The sequence below is a fragment of the Callionymus lyra genome, chromosome 13 (assembly GCF_982586985.1).
Source record: "Callionymus lyra chromosome 13, fCalLyr1.hap1.1, whole genome shotgun sequence".
Classification (NCBI taxonomy): Eukaryota; Metazoa; Chordata; class Actinopteri; order Syngnathiformes; family Callionymidae; genus Callionymus; species Callionymus lyra.
Genome location: NC_141830.1, coordinates 6,979,117 through 7,001,145, shown reverse-complemented (window position 1 = coordinate 7,001,145; position 22,029 = coordinate 6,979,117). Strand labels below are relative to the sequence as shown.

The 22,029-nt window shown below is 38.3% G+C and overlaps 3 protein-coding genes across 4 annotated transcripts; 1 reads left to right on the top strand and 2 right to left on the bottom strand.

Annotated features, from left to right (window-relative positions):
* Positions 1–71: 71 nt before the first annotated feature.
* fdft1 (farnesyl-diphosphate farnesyltransferase 1) lies at positions 72–6,420 on the bottom strand. 2 transcript variants are annotated; one of them, XM_087805418.1, is made up of 8 exons: positions 6,272–6,420; positions 5,062–5,159; positions 4,049–4,232; positions 3,863–3,991; positions 2,691–2,882; positions 1,863–2,039; positions 1,314–1,466; positions 73–1,251 (listed from the first exon to the last, which is right to left on the bottom strand). In XM_087805418.1, the coding sequence occupies exons 1-8, from the start codon at positions 6,368–6,370 to the stop codon at positions 1,027–1,029; spliced, it is 1,257 nt and encodes a 418-aa protein (XP_087661544.1). In that variant the 5' UTR covers positions 6,371–6,420; the 3' UTR covers positions 73–1,026. The 2 variants fall into 2 exon arrangements, with proteins under 2 accessions (XP_087661543.1, XP_087661544.1); XM_087805417.1 differs by lacking the exon at positions 6,272–6,420 and having other exon boundaries at positions 72–1,251; positions 5,062–5,512.
* Positions 6,421–9,864: 3,444 nt separating this feature from the next.
* Positions 9,865–12,914, top strand: LOC148067215 (uncharacterized). The gene is made up of 3 exons (XM_087805419.1): positions 9,865–9,913; positions 10,001–10,066; positions 10,842–12,914. The coding sequence occupies exons 1-3, from the start codon at positions 9,900–9,902 to the stop codon at positions 11,935–11,937; spliced, it is 1,176 nt and encodes a 391-aa protein (XP_087661545.1). The 5' UTR covers positions 9,865–9,899; the 3' UTR covers positions 11,938–12,914.
* Positions 12,915–13,821: 907 nt separating this feature from the next.
* On the bottom strand, positions 13,822–21,658 carry gata4 (GATA binding protein 4). Its single transcript, XM_087805421.1, has 6 exons — positions 20,995–21,658; positions 17,223–17,389; positions 17,016–17,141; positions 15,190–15,271; positions 14,920–15,059; positions 13,822–14,329 (listed from the first exon to the last, which is right to left on the bottom strand). The coding sequence occupies exons 1-6, from the start codon at positions 21,488–21,490 to the stop codon at positions 14,204–14,206; spliced, it is 1,137 nt and encodes a 378-aa protein (XP_087661547.1). The 5' UTR covers positions 21,491–21,658; the 3' UTR covers positions 13,822–14,203.
* Positions 21,659–22,029: the final 371 nt, after the last annotated feature.

The following is a 22,029-nucleotide window of genomic DNA, read 5'->3' as shown; positions in this document are numbered from 1 at the left end:
GAATGGTCCCTTCATGACATGGAGAACTTGCACCTTGAAACCCATAAAACTATTACCTCCTTCTTTAAACGCAAACAAGGCACAAAAGATCATCTTCACATCTTTATTTTCCTTAATATACAAATGTCACATGACGATGACTGTCTGGAACCTTTGGTTTCTCCACTCCATTTTTAAGACCCACCAGAGCTATAAGGACACTTTGCTAGCTTTGACAAGCATTATTCGTGCAACGTTTTTAAATCCCTTCACCCGTTTGGAGTTTAGAGAAGTAGCAGCAAGAGGAAACGTGTTGACATACTTGAGTTCCTCTCATAGAAACACATAATTAATTGATGAAATTACTGGTTATTCTTTATCAATGTATAAACATTTATAACAGTACGAAAAGGATTTAAAAGGGTAACCGTTTACTTATCTTAACTCAAAATAGGGTCCATTTTTTCACAAATATTGACATGTTACTACTATTTTATTATTCAAATGAAACATTTAAAAATAGGGATTTCATATTTGGGACCTTGAAGGCAAAATAGGGAACTAGTTCAACATTAAATAAGTATGAATAATGCTGGAAATTCTGTTGAATTCAGTTCTTAAACACACTTTTCAAATGTCTGGTCAGGGAATCTACGGAATAATAATAAGAAAAAAAACCTGTGATGTACTTATTATCACAGTATTTGTACGTCAGAGATTGTCTGTTGCTCGTTTTCCACATCAACCCTCCACACTTCATTGACGTTATAAACCTCAAAATTAAATATTTACAAATCAAAAGAAGGCAGTCGTTTTTTGTTCTTATTATTAACACATTGATTTACAAAAATATCCTTTTTTTTGTGACCTAACTGAGGGGAAAATATAATTCTGTGTATTAATCCTCTCATCCTGTATGTGCTCCGACTCCCTTGGACGAAAACATCAGCAGTCAAACCACCAAACCGCTGTTGGTATCTCATCAATTAAAAAAAAGTCCAAAGTCCTGCAGCAGCTTTTAGAAGGTCCTCTACGAAGACACGCCGGCTACTGTCCCTTCATGTCGCCGGCGCCCTGCGTCTGGGCCGCGGTGCTCAGGTACTGCCAGCTGAGAGCGGCCAGCAACATGGCGGCCGACAGGTACATGGGCGTGTGCGTCTTAGAGGAGATGGTCGACTGCTGCGCCGCCGCCGCCGTGCGATCTCGGATCAGTGCCAGGGTGCTCAGGGTTCTCTCTCTGGACGGATCCACCAGGGAGACCTTCTGCAGGATCTGGAGAGAGAAGCGGGTGAGGCGGAGGAACATGAAGGAGTGAATCGTTGGTCGTCTGCTACCTCTTGATTGTACTGGCCGATGATGGTCTGCACCGCGTGGATGTTGGTGGCCTCCATCATGAGGGTCACGGCCTGACCCTTCCGGATCTTCACCACCCCCTGGAACACCAGTGGGTTGTTGTAGCACACCGACAATGTAGCTATCGCCATCACCTGGTCATAAGAGGCATTAAAACTGACGTTAAAAAACACTTTCAGTGTAACATTTACTAGTTTTTTTCATTTTTGTTGTGATAATTGATGGACTGAGAGTACTTTTTAAAGTTTTTAGAAAATTCCTTTCTTTGGTTATGTTAAAAAATAACCATATTGTGGCTTTAATTTTCAGAAGTCTAGACTGTTGCAATTACATTTTTCTAACAGGAGAGGGAGCCAGAAACAATATGTTAAATCTTTGCCCCAAAAATGTAATTCAATAAAGTTACTTTATCACTAAAATGTCCGTCATTCCATGTGAAAATTAAAAAATGTTTTTAATTTAATTGAGGAAAAAAAGGAGCTCTTAAAAGTGCCATGATCTTAAATGATAAGAAGAGGTCGACTGCTCACCTGAGGAATGGCGCAGAAATTGAAGACGCTCTGGTTGCGGAGGCGAGACAGGTAGACGATGACATCGGGGACGTGATGCAAAGCATCGGTGACCAGCAGGTTTAAACAGGACAGAGCGGACTCCAGTTTCTCCGGGTGGGCCAAGTCCTCCAGGCGACCTGCAAACTGACTCCAGGCCTGCAGAAATGACATTTACATGTCCAGATTTTACTTCAGTGTCACACCTTGCCATGAATTTTGTTCACATGTGTTTATTTTTCACTCAATATTATATATCATCTATTCGTAACCGGAAATTGTTTTCCTGCAAAGAAATGTTTGTACGTTTACTTTAGTTGCTTTTCATTCTAGTCTATTGTTTCTTATTCAAGCAGCAGGAGCTTTAGAAAACTAAAAAAATATCAGGCGAGATAAGGACACTGAGCAATTGGACAAACATCACCTGCCAAATTCTTGATAAGAAATAGTTTGTTTCAAAGTTCAGCAGTTCACGCACATGCGCTTCAGTGCTGCCACCAAGTGGCCAACAGTTCCATGTACAGAACATCACTGCCAATAATAACATATCTGAACTTTTAATACACCACAACACACGAGCTTCCATTTGTTTTTTTGAAACTGTCCTGTATATCCATGAATTTCTGTATAGAATTCTTAATATTTTAACTGATTTAAGACTTTAAATAAATAACGATATTTATCATTTTAGTGGATTTATAAAAGTTACAAACCTTAAAATAGATTCAAAACAGAAACGTTGTTCTACGCGGTAAGAACTGAATCTGAAGTTGTTTGGCTAGCAACACATAAAGAATCTCATATCCGCACCTCTTTTGGCCAGAAAGCGCGACCCTGTTGCGTGTCCTCCAGATAATCTCGGATGATGTTCGTCTTCTGGAGGAACAGGCCCATGGAGTTCGCCAGTTCGGTGTCGCGGCCGACCTCGGGGTCCTCGAGTTGCGACGCGGAGAAGAGGCGGGAGAGTCCGATGCCGACAAGACCTGCCACATAGTGGCAATACTGCAGAGAGGAGGGAGAGGGAAGTATTAACACTCCGATAGAACAGTTATACAGCGTATACAGACCAATTAATAAATGAAAATAGTACACTATATAAAATTCTTAAATCAGCTGGTTTACTTATGTACAGATATTTTTGAAATGGTGCTAAAATTAACAAATAAATATTACTAATAACCTGTTATTCTCTTATCTTTTAAATACATGTGTGAAAACACTTTGCAGCTCAATGTGGACAAAACTGAAACTCTGGTTATTGTTCCTGATGATAAAGCTCCAGGGTTGAGTCAGTGCTTGTCAAACTGAGCCTGAGAAGCCTGGGTGTTGTATTTAACAAAGACACAAAAACACAAACACTGCAGAAAACTGACCAAAAACTATTTCTTTCAACTGAGAAAAATCTCTAAACTTAGGAAAATGTTGTCACAGCACGATCTGGAGTTTATAATCCATGAGTTTGTGTCTTCTTGTTTAGACTATTGTAACAGTTTATTTTGGTGTCTAAACAAGAAGGATCTGTCTCGTCTGCAGTTAATACAAAACTCTGCAGCGAGAATTCTGACCTGCTCTAGTAGAAGAACTCACATTTCTCCGATCCTTAAAACTCTTCACTGGCTGCCAGTTTCTTTCAGGATCATTTTAAAATTCTGGTTCTTACTTTCAGATCTATTCATGGTCCTCCTTACATCAGTGATCTGATCCAGACTTACACCCCAGCTTCAGGTCCTCACCTGAAGCTGGGGTGTAAGGCTGGATCTATAAACTAAGTTGACTGTCTTCTTCTCCGTTTATTCTAGTTGTCATAATCAATATTCTATCTCCAACAATCTCCCTGCTCTGCTCATTGTCCAAACCATCTTTTCTTCGCAACGCCGTCCCAAAAATTCACTGATCCGTCACTGGAGCTTAATCGATGGCTCGTCTAACTCTGCTTTGTGTCTTTTCTTGTCAAATTCTTGTGACATGGCAATAACATTCACCTGGTCCCACTCCTTCATGGAGCCAACTTTCTTCTCCAAGAACTCCGCCATGCCCACACCCATGCGGTGGCAGATGTCAGAGATGACGTCCCTGTACACCTGAGCAAGGTTCCGGAATTCCAGTGATATCTGTTTTGAACAAACAAATTCAGTTTATGTGCAAAAAAAAATTAATATTTGACTCACCGTCGGGAAATCTTCCAGCACTTGCCGGTCTTTCTCCTGACTATACATGAAGCTCCACTCCTCCTGGTAAAGGAACATGTGGAAGTCGTTCAACATGGGAACCTTCTTGTCCATTGGGATGCTCATGTCGTCCTCCACCGTGTCCAGCGCTCGCAGCACCAGGTAGAAAATGCAAACTGCATGTCTACGAAGCAAAGAGGACGGAGAGTTGGTAAATGTGATGGAGCGTCACAAACAGCCATCGTTCCCTAATCGACAGCTCTGACCTAAATTAGACTGACAAGGGTCTTTCACGAATTTAAAGAAGCAGCCGAGTAGTCCATTTAATATATCACAGGATGATGGTGGAACATGAATCATTAGCCAAAGGACCAATGAGAAATAAAATGGGAAAAGAGGAACCTGCCTCAGAGGAAATGTGAGCACATTGTTTTTTAGGAAGTACTGATTGTTTGAGATGTTTAGAACAGGGGTCTCAAACTCAACTGGCAGGGGCCACACCAGAGGTCGATTCTTGCAGAGATTCTTTTAGCATTTTATTTCTGAAAATCTGATTTCAATTTTTGTTTAATGTTTTATAGATTTTAGCGTGATTTCAAGGTAAATGCTGGATATTTTCCTCTATTTTTTTTATATCTGATCCATCTAAACTGTATAATCAAGGCTAGATAAATGATAACCATTGATGTGATGAACAAAAAATGTATTCCCTTGCAATGTCTGTACTTGAAAAAAACAAACGAAGGGCCGCAAGTTTTTATCTTTTTTACCTTTTACAGATAATGAATGTAATAATATAATACAATGAATACATAAACACGACTGGCCATAGAGAAAATACCGTAATAACAGGATGTTTTTTGGGGTCATTTTGAAGTTGAGTCGACCTTAAACTGTTCGTCTAAGATATGCATTTCTGTATTGACACTGTTGCAAACGGCTAGATAACTTCGTGCATGTCTGCATGGTTGCACAACTCACGCAAACACGCCCCTACTTGTGCGTGTGTTTACCTCAGCTCCCCGTCCAGCGCCTGGATCACGGCTGCAAAGCTGCGGCTGGTCTGGTTCAGGTACAGGTAGCAGGTCCTCAGGCTGTCACTCATGGAGTCCTGACAGGACACACAGAAGAAGGTCGAGTGTCTGTAGAACCCGGTGCGTCTGAGGACACAGGAGGGGCGAGCGGCCTCCTGCAGGCCCCGCTCGCCGAGCCTCGACCCCGGGAGGAGGGCACGGTGCGCGGGGCCCCGCGGGACCACCGAGAGAGAGCGCTTGAAGAGGGAGAGTGAACACTTGCAGCAGGCTCCGGCCATACGAGACACGACCGAGCTCGGGTTAAACGACACGACGGTGCATGTGGCGTAGAGGACGAGCAGCTGCGAGGTCGGCGCGTGGAGACTGATCTGGGAACAGTCTGAGCGGTGCAGACAGCTGAGGGCGAGCCGTGGACGGCGTTTGGAGGTCGGCGTGTGTGTCAAGCGAAGATTTGGCAAACGCCACGCCCACATCGGATCAAAACAAACGCCCCCCTCCGAATCGCTACGAGTCGGCAGAAGTACCAAAAACTACTTTTTTAGTTTGTTGAAAATATATAGCAGACGAACACATTCAAGATATACGCCACATTAATTTAGATTTTTTTTAACTGCGTCACAGCAATTTAGATGGTTTTGACTGCTTTGACATTTAAATGTAATTTGTCGACATCTTGTGGCAGGATGACGAACTACAGTTTCACCATTCAAATGTATAACGTTTCTCAATTAAACTATCACTCAGTGTTAATAAAAACAACATTTTAAAACGACTTTTAAAAAGAGTGAACATATATCTACAATCTACTGATTTGAACCCCGATTAATATAAATTAAAATTAAAATTAAATCCAATAGAACGTGTTTTTTATTACTCAGAGTGAAAATATTTCATATTTAATTCCAGGACACGATTGTTTGACACAATCCAGTATCAACGACTCGGATTTGTTCGCACACTTGCGATTGACACGAGCTGACGCCAATATGTTTGATATAGTAGCGTTTAAATAATACAAAATAAACGTGCATCTCTGGGTCACCGGATCAACCTGTAACTTTCTACCGCCGCTGAATAGCGTCAAGCTCGTTACGTAACCTAAATCCAGCGCAAGTCAATCGTCATCTGCGTCCGTTTGGCATCAGAACCAGAGAGTGACCCAGACCTTTGAAGAGAAACTTCTACTCACATAGTCCAGCCTGGGCATGACGGCGCTGCAGCCTCCTAGCTTGAATTTAAAAAGGTTGAAAATCTCCTCCGGGTGACCCAGTGACTTGAGGACGTCCATGCTTGTCTCTTGCTGTCTGCGGACGGAACCAGTGGACCCGGCGAGATGCTGTACATCAGAGTCGCTCGGCAACACGAGCCACAGAATGAGCTTGGATCGCGACTGCTGGGCAGATCGAGCGGCGCACCTGATTGGCTGCTCGGTGATGGGTTTAGAAGAGCGCGTCCAATCAACGGGCGGAGCGTCTCGCGTGATGCCCCGCCCTACCACGATGTCACAGAACCCGAGCTCCTGATTGGTTCTTCACTTATCCTTCTACCTGCTCAGTGGGTTTGTCGAGTCCCGCCCACTGAGTGGTCTTTACAAAAGACTTCTCTATCTGCATAATTAAAAACGCTTCTAAGGTTATACTACGACATTAGCTTTAAATTATAAACTGAATTGGATTAAAAGTAGAATTTAATTAATACAAATACAGATCTAGTTTGGTTTTTTTCAAGTTCAGCTAACATAACTTAACTAATCGTTTTTTTGATAAATTATTTAACGGTGAATTTTGTAGATATTTAAAAAAAAATCTCTTTGATCTGTACAAGGTCTTTACACTATGTGATCAAAGCCTTGTTAATAAAGTTTAGCTTCTGTCAGTTAAAATAATAAAATTAAAGTCATCCAAGGGGAGATGAAGAGGAGAGTGCAGTCAGGTTGGTTTGCAAAGCTGGAGATGACCGGCAGGAGTGGCAAGAGAGTGAAAAGGAACATTTTATAACATAAATATACATTTCAACTTAGTTTCAATCTGACGGTACTGGGCTGAATAAATACAGGAAGTGGCCCCCAGTTGATTTATTTGACCAAAATACAAGAAGCAGAGTTTGAAGAGTCTTAATGAAATAAGATCCCTGAGTGGAGATCAGGTAGATCAGAAGACAAGACCAGAAATGAGGACACCAGAGGGACATGTGGAGACGGTTGGAGATAAGTTTCAGGAGGCCAGGTGGTTAGTATGGGAAGTGTGTGGAGACAGTGGTGGTCCAAGAATGTTGGAGATGGAGATTCTGTGCACATTTGCACATTTACTAAGAATATCAGTATACAGACCCGGCTGCAGAAAAACATCTAAGGGGTGGCATTACATTTTTTCAGGGGGGCAAACTTTTCAACCGAAAAACGTATTGGCTTCAGGCTGCACAATGGCTCTGGGACGACTCGCACAGTACAGAGAAATAATTCTCCCATTACTAAAAAGTGACGGTTGATCCCAAAATCTAAAAAAAACTAACAACCAACAACAAAGTTTAGTGCTGTGTTCATTTATTAAACTAAAGCACCACAGCTTCACTTCTATTAAAAACATAAGCACTGAAGTCAACCTGAACACTGGATTGAACATCAAATAAGTTTTCATCTTATTGAACAAAATCATGTCAGGTGTGATGTGTGATCTGTTTGATACTTGATGAAGCCCAGTTACTGAAGAATATGTTTTTTAAAGGTCACCAAATGACCAACATGACAATACAGGCTCATTCTACAGGAGCCTTGTTTTTAAAAGGGTCCAAGTCCAAGGCAGGTGTCTTGGTGAGTTTAAGTGAAGGCTTTAGCTGCAGCTACTCTCTCAGTTTGAATGTTCACTCCAGGGTTCAGGTTGACTTCAGTGTGTTTTCAGTAGACATGGATGAAGCTGCTTGCTGCTCGCTCTCCTTGTTACTTTTTCTTGTCAGCGTATTACGGATGTTCATACTAAAAACCAAAACCAATGACTGACTCTATAAGCAACTGTAACCATTAATGTCAAATGATAACAATAACTGTAGTGGAACCTAATGACCACTTGGATGCGCTGTTCTCTTGACGTTGATGGATGTGTGTTGAGAGATCGGAGAAGATAATAAAGGAACATATTTTGAATCCCGGATTGCTGTTAGCGTTGTGTGTTCTCACATGAAAATAACTAAAGAGTTGAGCTACAACATTGTACATTTACATCACCTGTACTACCTTCCTGCCTGGGTGGCCACGGCTGGCCCTGGGGTCGGGAACGGCCCCCCAATGCCCGCCAATGCCGCCGGGTCTGTCAGTATATATACTGATAAAAAAAATACTCACCACTTAGATGACCACAAGGGGGCGTTATAGTCGAGTCTAAAAACGCTCAGAGGTTTGTTGATGAAAACGCAAGTGCCTTTAATTATGAATAATTTATTAAAAAATGAACAAGTATTTACTTAAACGTTGGGACATCTACACCGTTTACAATTAGATACGATAGCTTCACAGCTTTTTCTTGCAACATAAAAGTAATTTAATGTTTGTGTTTTTCGATTGTAGGACTTGGAATTGCACCAGCAGAAAAAAAAATCTTCAATGGTATTGAACCATATCTTACACTTGATGGATGACACAACACTATAGTCATGAAGTATTTTAAATACTGATTAAATAAGGAACAATCACGTGATGTGTGGTGGTCATCCAGACACAGTTAATGCAGTTGTTGTAAAGTGCCAGACTTTGTTGTTCTCACATTTTTTTAAATGTGACATGGTGTGACCGAAAACCCTCCAGAAAAGACGAGCGATGTAAATAATAATAATTGTAAACTTAGATTCAAAAACGGTTCTCTAGCGACCCCATGTGTCAAACCCTTGTAACTACATCGTTGTAAAATCTCAACTACACAAATGGCAATGACATCATCCAGATTACTAAATAAAATACATTTAGATAAGATAAGATATCTTAACTTGACTTGAGCCTCTAAGTACTTAATTTGAAAACACTGTCTCTGACTCAGTGCTGTAAAGCAGTTTTGTGGTCACATGACCCTCACAGACTCTCCATGAGGGGGGTCTTTCAGACAAACTCATCTGGTTGAAAACATCTTTAAAATGAGCAAACAAGTTTTAATCTCCCGTTCACCAACTGACATATAAGTTTATTGGTGACTGTTGATCTTTCTGAATCTCTATCAATGATCTAAACTAAAACTGGTCAGGAAAAAAAAGAGCATTATCATGAGCTATTAAAGCATAAAAAGATACTACTAATCTAAGCAACAGAAACATATAGGGAATGTGTTCCATTCATATAATTGCATGGGAGACTCCATGTCTCTCACTCTTTCGAAGTTTGACCTGTTTGGAGCTACTAGTTGTTCTACAACCGAGTGCAAGTTCATAAATAAACACACAGAGTCCTGTCTAACCCGTTACTCCGCATACAATAACTTTGTGGTCTTACTGAATGTGTCACTTGTGAATGAAAACAAGTGTTGCTAAGAGAACACATGGAAGAAACACACTGAGATCAAATAAATATTCAATGTCAAGAAGAGCATATGGTTTCTATTTAAATGCTTCTTTAAAGAATATTTGAGGCCACAAGACAGTTGACGGTTGAAACACAAAAAATGTTCGACATATCAAGAATATTTCAGGCCACAAGACAGTTGACGGTTGAAACACAAAAATGTTGGACAGGTCTTTATCTGAAGGTCTTATCTATGTCAGCGTAGACAGAGGAGGAGCTGCTACTCTGTCGCGGCTCAAAGAAGAAAAGAGAAGGTTGTTGTGAAGCAGCAGCCGCGATGGAGAGACGGACGTGAGAAAAACTTTTGAGTTGTTTTTGTCACAGTTGTGCAAGTGTTGCTTCACGTCTTAACACTTGGCTTTTGTTTTGTTCATACAGGTTGACCCGCAAACGTCAGCTTCTTGAAGTTGAGTCGCACACAACAGCAATGCATTGCAGTTCCAGGTAAGTTTTTTAAATATTTTTCTTTATGGATATATAGTCTGGTAGTCAATATTACAGACTTCTTGAGTCTACAGTCTTCTCTTGTAATTGACACAGAGTATGAGGTGTCATTTTTCCAATTCAGTTTTAATCCATTTAAAAAATGTATTTAGCATCACAATTTAGCTTGTTTTTCTCATATTTAGACAAGTACAAAAATGTATCTCAAATCAAAGTCATTCTTCAAATGTAGCACAAAATAAAAATCTAAATTAAAAACTCTTGAGCCCAAAATCAACAGGCAGTTTAGAACATCATTTTGCTTTAACAGAAGTTAGAGTAAGTGTTTCAGGGTAGACCTGTCTTCAACAGATGCCTTTTGTTCTGTTTCTAAGGTTTGATCATCTTAGCCACAAGGTTAAACGACTGGCAACAAACAAAAACAAAAAAAGTCTCTTTAATTTTGAATTAGTTTCTCATTCCTAACTAGATTTTGACTTCATGTACAGACGGAAATCAATCAATCTTCGGCATCGATAACAGCAGAGTGGGTGCATTCAGGGTGAACCAGATGGAATCTCTACAAAAACAAAGTGTTTTCAGTGGGCGGGGCTTAAGCAGATTTTCTAATGTAAATATTTCAATTAAAAGATAGTTTTGTACAAACAGACACTGATGACACAATAGAGGTTCAAGACACACTTAAATCAACACATTAGTTTACCTTTAAGGTTGTTGTAAATTCAAAAAAGCGCTGTAACAGGATGACAATTTGTTTACGTTTTCCTCGCCACAGGATGATCCACAGCCTCGACGACAAGGGGGGTGGATCCAAACGCATGACTGACAGCAAACTGCTCTTTGAGCAGATTTCCTCCTGGGCAGATCCTAAATTTTCCCTGAAGAGAGTTGTAGAGAATCTCAAGTTCAAACATGCCCCTGATGTCACCGACCTCGATCAATCAATCAAGAGCAAGTATCTAGAGTTTCACCGCATCATCGCTGAGGAATACGGTATCGTTGAAAAGCAACATTCTTGGGCTGTTCTGGAGAAACCGGAGGAGGTCGTTATTCACGGACCTTACTATACGGACTACACAGAAGAAATACACAGCGAGGAAAAGGTCGTTGAAAAGATCCAGGAGCTCCTGCAGTCGGAGCTCGGCTCTGAAGATCGGAAAGTCTACATCTTCACCGCCAACAGTCCCTGTTTGACGAGAGACACCGAGCCCTGCATGCTGAACATGGTGGAGATGGCGCGAGCGTGGTGGAGAGAATTTGGCGTGAAGACTTTTATTGGTTTTCAAAGATATTGGGGCTTCAAAGGAAACAAGGAAACCCTATTTCAGGACCTCAACTATGGCCAAGTGGATTGTTTAAGTAAGACACAAGATTACAGCGGCTACGTTGAGCTAGCTAAGAAAAAAAACATGATACCAATTTGTCAAAGTATTTATGATGTTGTCAAGAACCTTCTTGAATCAGACAATTTGTCTTTCACCATCTCAAAAGATCAGGACTTAAAGCTATATTTAAAAAATATCAGCAGTCATTTTGTATCAGTAACCAACATGGAGAAGACAGAATCCAAACAGGAAGTAGATCCGTTCAATAAAGCCGCTCAACTTCTCCTCACAGAGGAAGGTGGAAGTTTCCATGACCATTTACAGAGAGGGAACCAACAATTTAAGACTATGTTGTTCGATTCATCAAGTCAAGATCAGGTTTTATTTGAGGAGCGTTGGAGGGAGCTGGTGCAGGACAAATATGCAGAGTCTTTGAGGAAGAAGTTGACCGAGGACTTGAACCAGCGCACAGTCCAACTTTTTATTGACGATATTGCAGAATTCACGAAGGAATATTTGCAAATTGGAAGAATTCAATTTCAATGAGCCGTTGATTATCATGGAGATGTGGATAGTAGAGCACATCAGCACCAGAGAAAAATTACAACCGTTCTTCAATCAATAGTAATAATTAATTTATTTTTAAATTGCAGAAAATGTAGAATCCGAAATCAGCTGATCTGAACCTGAGACAATGGTCCTCAGTCGGAAAGATATGATAATCCAGTAGATATTTTTTGCCAAAGTGGATGAGTTTAACTGTCATTAGGTCTTGTTCATGAGTGAGCGTGAGTGGGCTTTGTTCTTAAGAACAAGATGCCAAAATGTAAGCGATGGAAATGTGTCTTTTTTACAGGGTGTCCTGAGTTCCTCTCAGAGATCAAGGTAGGAACTCAGTCATTCAGGAGATTCTCACAGTAGATGCTCTTCCACATGAAAAGAAGTCACTTGGTTATGTTTTTAAGCAAAAGTCTAACAGTCAAAAGACCACTAGGGGGACGAAGATGTGTTTGAGAGAAAGGAAAGCTGGAAGGGAGAAGTCTGGTTGCTCTGTGCAACCTAATGTTCCAACCTTCGATAAGCGATAGAAGATGGATGGATAGAGGATTAGAAGATAACCCATTTTGAAGGATGACAGGATAAGATTCCATGAGGTACGAAGCTTCCAACCAGAACAACTGTGTAGGAAATGCAACTTTGTTGAAATGAACATTCGTTTACGTTGTGGAAAATTGTAATGGAAACCTAGTTAGGGACAATCTCTTGGTGTAGATTTTTTTTTCACCATGTTTGCATTGATGGTTGTTTTGTGCAGGAACCTTGAAACTCTCTGTCTCTTATTGTTTTTTTTCTCAAGAATGGGATTGAAAAAAAATGTCTCAGGCTGATCTTCTCTCAAAATGCATGATGTTTTGTCGAACATGTTTTTGCGTAATTGAATTATGTAAAGAGTCAGATATTTAAACCTTTTTAAGAACTATTGTTTGAGTGATAATTAAACTGTTTTTGAATGTGCTATTTAATCCCTTCGTAGTAAAAACTAAGCCTCTTTGTATCGTATTTCCATCCCACTGAGAAGTTGCCACTTTTTGAAATTGAAATGCATCAAATCTTGCCGTCCATCATGCAGAAATGCATTGAAGTGTTTGGGAATGTTCTAAGCCTGTACGGTTTCAAATATCTCTGTGAACTTTGTCTTAAGCTTTATAAACACAACATACTGTAGGTGTAACAATCTCTCAACTTTATTGTCTTGCTCTCCAGGGCACTCAGAGGGTAAAATATGTACAATCTATATATATTTATTGTCATTCAAGTCATGGATATGTACAAGGAAATATACCGGACTTGTTATTCTTGTACACACATTTCTTAAAGGTTCTGTTGTCTTGTGCTACTTTGAAACACTATTGTCACCCTCACATGTTATTTCCACCAAAAATAAGTTGCTGGATGTTTTTTAATTAAAGTTATTTTTAAACATGATTTATAAACTCAGTTTCTATGTCATGTTTTATAATTTAGTCATTTTAGAGTTTTTTTTTTTACTATTTATTATTTTTGTTGTTTTTAAATTTCCATTCTGTTCATCATCGAATAAGAATGATTAATCCACCTGCAGTTGAGCATAAAAGCGGCATTAGGAAGTTTCATACTTACTTTCACTTCGTCAAGACGTTGGGAAGTGTTTAAAAACCCAAAAGTTACTTAAAAAAATGAAAACGACCTCCAGATATCTGAGTCTGGCTATAGAAAACCGTAGCTCGGCTCAAGGTTATCCTGTGTAACCTATTATACCCGTTTATTTTGAGTTATTTTTATCTGATCCATTATTGAAGAAACAAAAATTCATGACCGTGGCAAGGCGGACATGCCTACCTATAAGCACTTTTGAAGGTTTCAAATGCTGTTGTCATTATTTATTTGGCTTAAATACACCCAGGTACATTTTTAATATTGAAAGTGATTCATATTTATAAAGCTCTCCTCTTGTCTTGTTCATTATAGCAACGTTCATACTTCATTTTCTGGCATGGTGGCACAGATAAACATGACAATCTTTTTATTCACCTGTTTTTCTATATAAACACAGTTTTCCGTGACTACAACACGTCGTCAACCTAAAGTTCTGAACTCTACGAGTAGTTTCTGTTGTGGTTGTATCTCCTCCTCCCCTGGATATGAGCGCCAGGACCTCCTGAGACGTGACTTTGTCTGCAGCCAGAGCGGCTTCCGTCCTCTTGGAAAGTTTCTCTCACTATAAGATGTGTTCTACAGGTAGATTTTTTTTTTAAAGATGTTGTCGAGTCCTCTAAGCCAAGATGAGGTTGTTCCATGGCTCGTTTTTGGATCCAGAGGACACGCCGTGACCGCCAGGGGGCATCTTAAGAGGAATAGCGCCCCCTGTAGTTGACATGTAGGCTGGCATGGCAGAGATCTGAAGGCAAACAGATGCAGTGTCGATAAATACATATGGAATCTTCGATGTAAACAAGTACATTTCTTAAGAAAAATGGTAACACAAAATCAGGAAATACTCCAATTATAAATGTCTGCTTAAAAAAGCAAATTGACCTTGTATTTTCTGGGACACCTGTGTTGTTCTCGGTGTTATCTTGATCTTTTTAGCTTTTTCCTGATTTTCTGTGACACCTGTGTTTTTCTCGGTGTTATCTTGATCTTTTTAGTATATCTTTTTTGAGTATTTTTTTTTATTCTGTAAGTGCTTTGTGACCCTGGTCTATATAAGCGCTAAATAAATACAAATTACTTACTTACTTACTTATTTACACCTATTAACCCATGAGTCTTAAACATACACTTTTTAGATAAATAGATTTAAACTTGACTTTCTTAAAAGTAGCCACAAGTCCTTCAGTAAGAATGTAACTTGATATTATGAAGTCCCGAAAAGCACCTTTAGTAGTGACACCAATCTCTCTCACCAGGCTCCAATTAGTTACACTTATTTATTTACTTTTGAAAAAAAAATACTATTCATGGTAGACAAAGGTGTGTGTGTGGTACCTGTGAGTGTGTGCTGTGGTGTGTGTACAAGCTGTGGGTCTCTGGTTCGGTCTTTATTTGGCGAGGCTCCTCCGTGGAGGTGGTGGGAGTGTGCGGAGTGCTGCTTGGTGTGGTAGGAGTCCCGTCCCCTCCAAGAGACCCTGTGGTGAGTGTGTTATTACAGTTATTAAAAGATTTTTAAAAGGAAATCTTGTCAATTGATCTATATATAGAACCGTAATAGCTCTGAATTTTAATTAATGTGCATTAAGATGTCTCAGTCCTTCTTACCGATTGGGGGCTTGTTGAGGTTTTTTGGCTTACGCTTTCTGGTTTGGATTCCTTCTTTCTTCATAGCCAAGGGTCGTGGGACCTACAAAAACAGGACCTGATATTTATATTGTGTTTTTTTTTCAAATACATACTTTGATGAGGTGGTTTGTCTACAGATTTATACAATTATATCCTAACCCTAACCCTAACCCTAACCCTAACCCGAACCCTAACCCTAACCCTAACCCTAACCCTAACCCTAACCCTAACCCTAACCCTAACCCGAACCCTAACCCTAACCCTAACCCTAACCCTAACCCTAACCCTAACCCTTTCATTGGGTGAAACTTTAAAAACTTTCTCGTACAAATATTTTGGGTTTCTTTAAGCATTACATTTATTAAAATACTTAAATTAAATTATTTATATATATATATAAAGGTTTCCTTCGTTTTTTATTAAATAATTCAATATTTTTATACTGAAAGATTAAATTTGTATTTTTGTTTTTAGTAATGGAATTGAAAAATATAAATATATTTTAAATGTATAAATATTGTTTACACATAGAGTTCTATATTCTCACTCCAAAGATTTACGCATTTTCTAAATTCAAATCAAGTTCAATACAAAACTGTATGTATAAAAGTGCTCCGAGACAATAGCAAAAGCTTAGCTACTTGATTAGCTTTCAGGCTACCCATTTTAAAATATGTATACGTAAAAATATATTTTATTTATTGGTTTTAGAATATCACATTCTGTGCGTTAAAAAAGGCATTTTAGTAATGTTTTTTTTAAATCTCATGAATTGAAACTTTTGATAAAGAAATTATTTAATTAAATTATTCAATAAACTCAAATTCAACATATCGTGATAGAAATTATTGAATGTAATTAGTAAAAAAAAAACATTAAATCTCAAAGAAACCCTCTTTAATTCATAGTAATTAAAATTCTATTTTGAAATGTATAATTCGTTTTTAATCCTTGTGTTAAGACTCAGTGTTGTCTGAGGGTCAAGGTGACAAGGAAGCCGAAAAACAAATGTATTTGTGGTATCCCTTTTGTTGTCTCTGGGTCAAGGTCTTCCATAAATACATATTAAGTGGTGGAGGTCGTTCACCTTGACACAGAGACAACACAAGGGATACCACAAACACATTTGTTTTTCGAGGTCACATTGACTCTGAGATATCACAAGTGTAAATAAATAATTGAATTCAATATTTGTTTTAGTCTAGTGTTATCTAAGAAATTATTGAATTCAATTATTCAATCATTTCTTAGATAACACAAGTGTAAATAAATAATTGAATTCAATATTTGTTTTTAGCCTTGTGTTATCTAAGAAATGATTGAATTAAATTATTCAATCATTTCTTAGATAACACAAGTGTTAATAAATAATTGAATTCAATATTTGTTATACCCTTGTGTTATCTAAGAAATGATTGAATTAAATTATTCAATATACACAAATTCCACATATTGTGATAGAAATTATTGATTTCAAAAATTAATAACAATATTCAAATGATTATTAGTCTTTATCTCTTTTGTTAACACGGTTATCTCAGGGTCATTATTTAAATTTTAAAAAACAACATAAATAAAAACAATGTAAAAATCCAACCACTCTATATTCTGGCACTGATTTACTTCCATACAACTACAAGTATTTTATTATTTCTTCTATTCTGTTAACCCTTGTGTTATCTCAGGGTCAAGGTGACCCAGAGGCCCGAAAATAAAAAAAATGTGTTTGTGGTATCCCTTGTGTTGACCCTGACCCTTGAAACCTTGACATGGCATAAGACCAAGGATGCATATATGTCTCGTACCCCGTGCAGCTTCATGTAGAGTCCACAAGCGTTGCACACCGGCTCCCCCTCCGCGTTCCTTCTCCAGAGTGTGGTGGTGGTGGTGTTACAGTTGGTGCAGGACAAGCCCACCCTCCTGGAGGCAGACTGAAGCAAACACATCATGGTCAGAACCTTCAGATGTTCTTTGGAAAGAGAACAGTGCCAAGAGTGTCGCCCTCCCCCCACCAGTCGTCTCTGGGGTTTGATCAGCGGCCTGTTGATGCCGTTCATCTTGTGGTAGAGGCCGCAGGCGTTGCAGAGGTAGTGTCCGGTGCCGTCCCGCCTCCACAGGGGAGTGGACATGGCGCCGCAGTTCACGCACTCTCGGCCCTCGGCGAAGTCATCGAACAGATCTGGGGGGAAACAGATTAAGAAACACAAGGACAATACAATTAAAAAATGTTCTGACTGTTAAGAATGGTGTTGACTCTAAATTATTAATAATAATACATATTAATGACTATCTTCTTAAATGTTACTTACTTACTTCTTACGGGATTTTCATTATTTTTTCCCACTAAAGGCTTTATTAATCTTTTGTCTATGTATATATTATAATTTGTCTGAGATTTGTGAGGAAAAAAGACTTGTAATTACACTAAAAAATTGTACTTGTTCATCAACAGTCGCCTTGTTACCATGATTATTTGAATATTTTTTAAATTGTGTGTCATATTTTGATTAGAGAATTGTTAATTTCTTAAAACGTGGGTAGAATTTCCAAGTTTTTTTAATTTATTAGCCGCTTTAGAAGCTTTTGCTGACATTTTGAAATTATGTGTAATAGTGTGAAATCACTACAAGGTTGGTTGTGACGCTGAACGAGGTTTATCGGTCAAAGTCATCAAAAGAACTTGACAGCATTAAGCGATTAAAAAAATACACATTTATCTCTCGACAACAACACAACTACAGAGCAAAAGTTCGAACGTACTTCAGAACATCTTGCTCAGTTCATTTTAATAACTTCAGAAGATGTTAAATCGTTGGACATTTTTAACAAAGATCTGATGAATCCACTCGACTCTACGACCAGCAGGGGTCGCTGACCATTAGCTCCTTACAGCCCCCACACAACATAAGCTTTGTGTCCTTCTTATCTCAAGAGTCTGATGGAAATAGAAATGGATAGATCTCCATCCTGGTCTCAGACAAATGGTTTCATATGGTTGTGTTGCTCTTTACTTCTGTCAACATAGAAGTAAATGTGAGCCATTTGATTCTGAACATTAATGAATTACACTGTTTTTTTAACAGCATAAAAATCAAACTTTGAATTTGATAAAAACCATTACATTTCTAGCTTTGTTATTTGTTGTGGACCTGTGAATATATTCAATGTACAATTAAATGCGTAAAATAATTCAAACTTCAAAATTAAATGTAAAACATTATTCAATTAATGTAAAAAGAATGTGGGTTTAACCCTTGTGTTATTTCTGGGTCAAGGTGACCCGGTGGCCCGGACACGAATGTGTTTGAACTACATATGGAATTTTACACTGTATGTATTCATGCATTAAAAAAAAGAAATAGATAATGCAACGACAGTGTTTGATTAATTTGATAATCTTCCAATTTCAAAGTCTGATTTTACTGATTTTTAGTGTTCAAATTCCAACTGTGTCGTCACACTTGACTTCCATAAGTCATAAGAGCTCACGATAACATCCCAAGACCAGACAAGAGCAATGCCATGTTGTCCTGAAGGCAGCACCGTGTGCTGATAGGAATCAAGTTCATCAACATGGGTCTCCTCCAAGGCCGAGACACCAACCTTGAGCCAGGAAGCAAATGTACCCAACACAGTAAACCGGAGACAACACACTCACAGAAGGCTGCTGCAGACAAAGGATTATTTATTTAATCACAACACATTTCTTTATCAGAGCTCAGATGAGAACGAACACACGACACTGAAGAAAGGCGAGAGGTTATTATATTGTCAAAACGTGACTTTGTTTTTTCTTTTCAGATGTTGATAATATTAGTGAAAACATAAATATTCGCACATTGTCTTTTTATATTTTCTCTGACAAAAAGTTCTATCAACGTCTGTTTTGACGAAATGTGCATAATGTATTTAAAAATGGTGCATTATTAAAAAATATATGTTATTTATAGAGTTTGAAAGTTATTTTCTTTATTGGTTGCATGATAAGATGAGCTATTTATTCAAAGTCAATTTATTAAAAGAAAATGGATTAAAATACACATATTTGCTTTCAACATTTTAAGATTATGTTGTTTTTTTATATATATCTATAGATTATTTAGATGTTTTTTTATTTTATTTCAATGTAATTTTATACGAAAATACACCCTCAATGTGTTTATAACATTTATTTTTAAAAAAGGAGTTGATTAAAGAACAATCCTATTTTGCTAAACGTGATATTTTCTCAAAAGTTATTCATTTAGAAATTTTACGGAGCCCCCTAAGGGTCGTTGAAGAAAATTAATAATACATTAAATATTATTTAAAGCGATTAATTGGGTTACCTAAATCTTAATCTAAATCACATTTTGTAAGATGTATTTTTGCTGCCCCTAGAGACCTCAGTTATATTAAAATTCGATTTTCCAAAAATTAAATATTTAACGTTAAGTCCTACTGTCTTGTAAAGTCAATTATTCGAGTTCCAAAACGACAACAACAATTTGTGTTTAAGAAATGTGTGTTAAAAACTATTTATCATGCACATAGTATGTATATTGGAAACTTTTAACACGTAAAAAAATTATAATTAAAAAGGTTGGAGAGTAATGGGATTTAAAATAATTAAATCAAAAAATCTCTTTATAAGACAAATTTAATTTTAAATATGTTCAAATAAGTGATTAATCTTTCTCTATTCTATCGATATTTACAGCCTGGCGATATATGTGTATATAAAGGAGACAGCGACACAATGATTAGATCTTTTGAATAAATTACTTATTTTTTATTATTATAAAGTATTTGTTCAAATGCTACAAATGCATTCATTTATCAGGTAACACAATGTGATGGAACTTTTTTTTTTTTTTAGAAAATGTATTTGTGTATTTTTGTGTGTGATCCTAAAAATCCGACATCCTTAATGTTAATATTTATTTGACTATACAATGATTTTGTCTATTTTGTTTACGTTTTTGAGTGTTTTCTTACGAGCACATTATGCATCAGTGTTTGTGTCAATGATGAAACCTTTGAAAGGATTAAAATCAGATAATTGGAGATAATTGGATCAATTCTTCATTTCATCGTGTAGGAACGAAAAAACGAATCTAAACTCACTGAGAATTTGGTCATGTGACGATCAGAATTGGACCGATTGATTTATTGAAATAACATGATGAACACACACACACACACACGCACACACACATATATAAACACATCGTTATATTATTATTGTACTATATCTTCTCGTTAATGCTTCGTAAGTCAAGTAAAATAGAGATTTAAAGTAATTTGCCTGAAAGATTAAATCTTTTTGTGCGTGAATCTTAATTCAAGGTACATTTTCTACTTTATTTTCCCTCCAAGCGCTCCAATGCGTTCGTTCCCAAACAGAAAAACGTTATTAAAGAATTCTAAAATAAACCCAACTTGAGTTTAAATGTAATAAAATAGCCAGAAATCAACGCTGCTTAAAAAAAACAATATATTTTGGTTGATTTTCTTTTTTAAAAAGGTCGTTTGACGATCACAATTATAAACAAAATAAATTCCGTGTTATTTTTATTCCTCAGAAGTTTATCTCACATTTTTTTAAACTCTGTTTTTCCTTAGCTATTTAATTTAAGATTCTTTTTTTTAGATTAATCTCATAAATATTGCTTACTTTTTACTTTGTTCTTGCGTACGCATTTAAACCAAATGTGTTGATCTTGTCGCAACTTTCCTCTGTATTTATAAATGTTTAACGAAAAATAAATGATATATATATATATATATATATATTTATATTACCGATATTTGGGTGCCTTGTGGTGTGTGGACTCTGGAGGCCGTGCAGCACCGGACTGTCGAAGGGAGACGCGGGCCAGGTCCCTCCCATGTTGGAGCTGACGTACGCCGGGTAAGGACTGTGGAAGGATCCGTTGAGGCCCCGGGCCCCGAAGTGGTCCCTGCCGTTTATCGGACTGTTGTAGGAGACCGCCGTCTCCCGGACCGGCGCCACCCCGGAGGTGATCGGGGGACTGCTGGAGAAGCCGAACCGGGGCGACACCGGGGAGTGAGTGTACGAGGACTCCCCGCCCGGCTGCGCCCAGGCGGAGTGACTCGTCCCCGGGCTGCTCTGCTGCGACGCGCCGGGCGTCTGGAGGTACGACAGCGCGGGGATCATGGGTGTGACGACTCTGGTGGTGGGCACGTAGACCGGCGAGGTGCCCGCCGGGGAGTTGTGCAGAAATCCGGCTTCATAAGAAGGGGGTCCATGGTTGGTGGTCATGATGCCCGGGTACATATCCAGCCCTGGACGTGGACTCTTTTGGGAGAAGAAAGTCAAACAGGCCCCAGATAATGGAGGGAATCACACGAGCAAATCTTGATCAAGTAGCTTGATATTAAGTGGATCATCTCAGGAAGGTACGGTTTTTAGTTTGGTCCACAGGAGAAACATTTTTTGGGAATGAAGAACGAAAGGAGCAGAGGAGGAGTGAGCGACTGGACCTTCGTCAATTCTGTTATCTACTGCCCTCCTCCCTCTCTCTCTCTCTCTTTGACACACACATGTAACAATTGTGAGTATTTCTGATCCTTCATACACACAGATGAGCTTTACCTGTTGGACATAAAGAGCAGATATTATTTGAGATTTAAAAAACAAAAAACACAACAAAGAATTTGAAAAATAAACCCTGAAATAATTAAGATTTCGGCTGGAGTTACACTTAATAACTTAGGGCTCTACAAACGTGGACAAAGCAGTCCATTAAACACACTAAGTCAATTCGTTTGTTATGTAGTTATTTTGACTAAATGTAGTCATTTGACCGGTTCGTA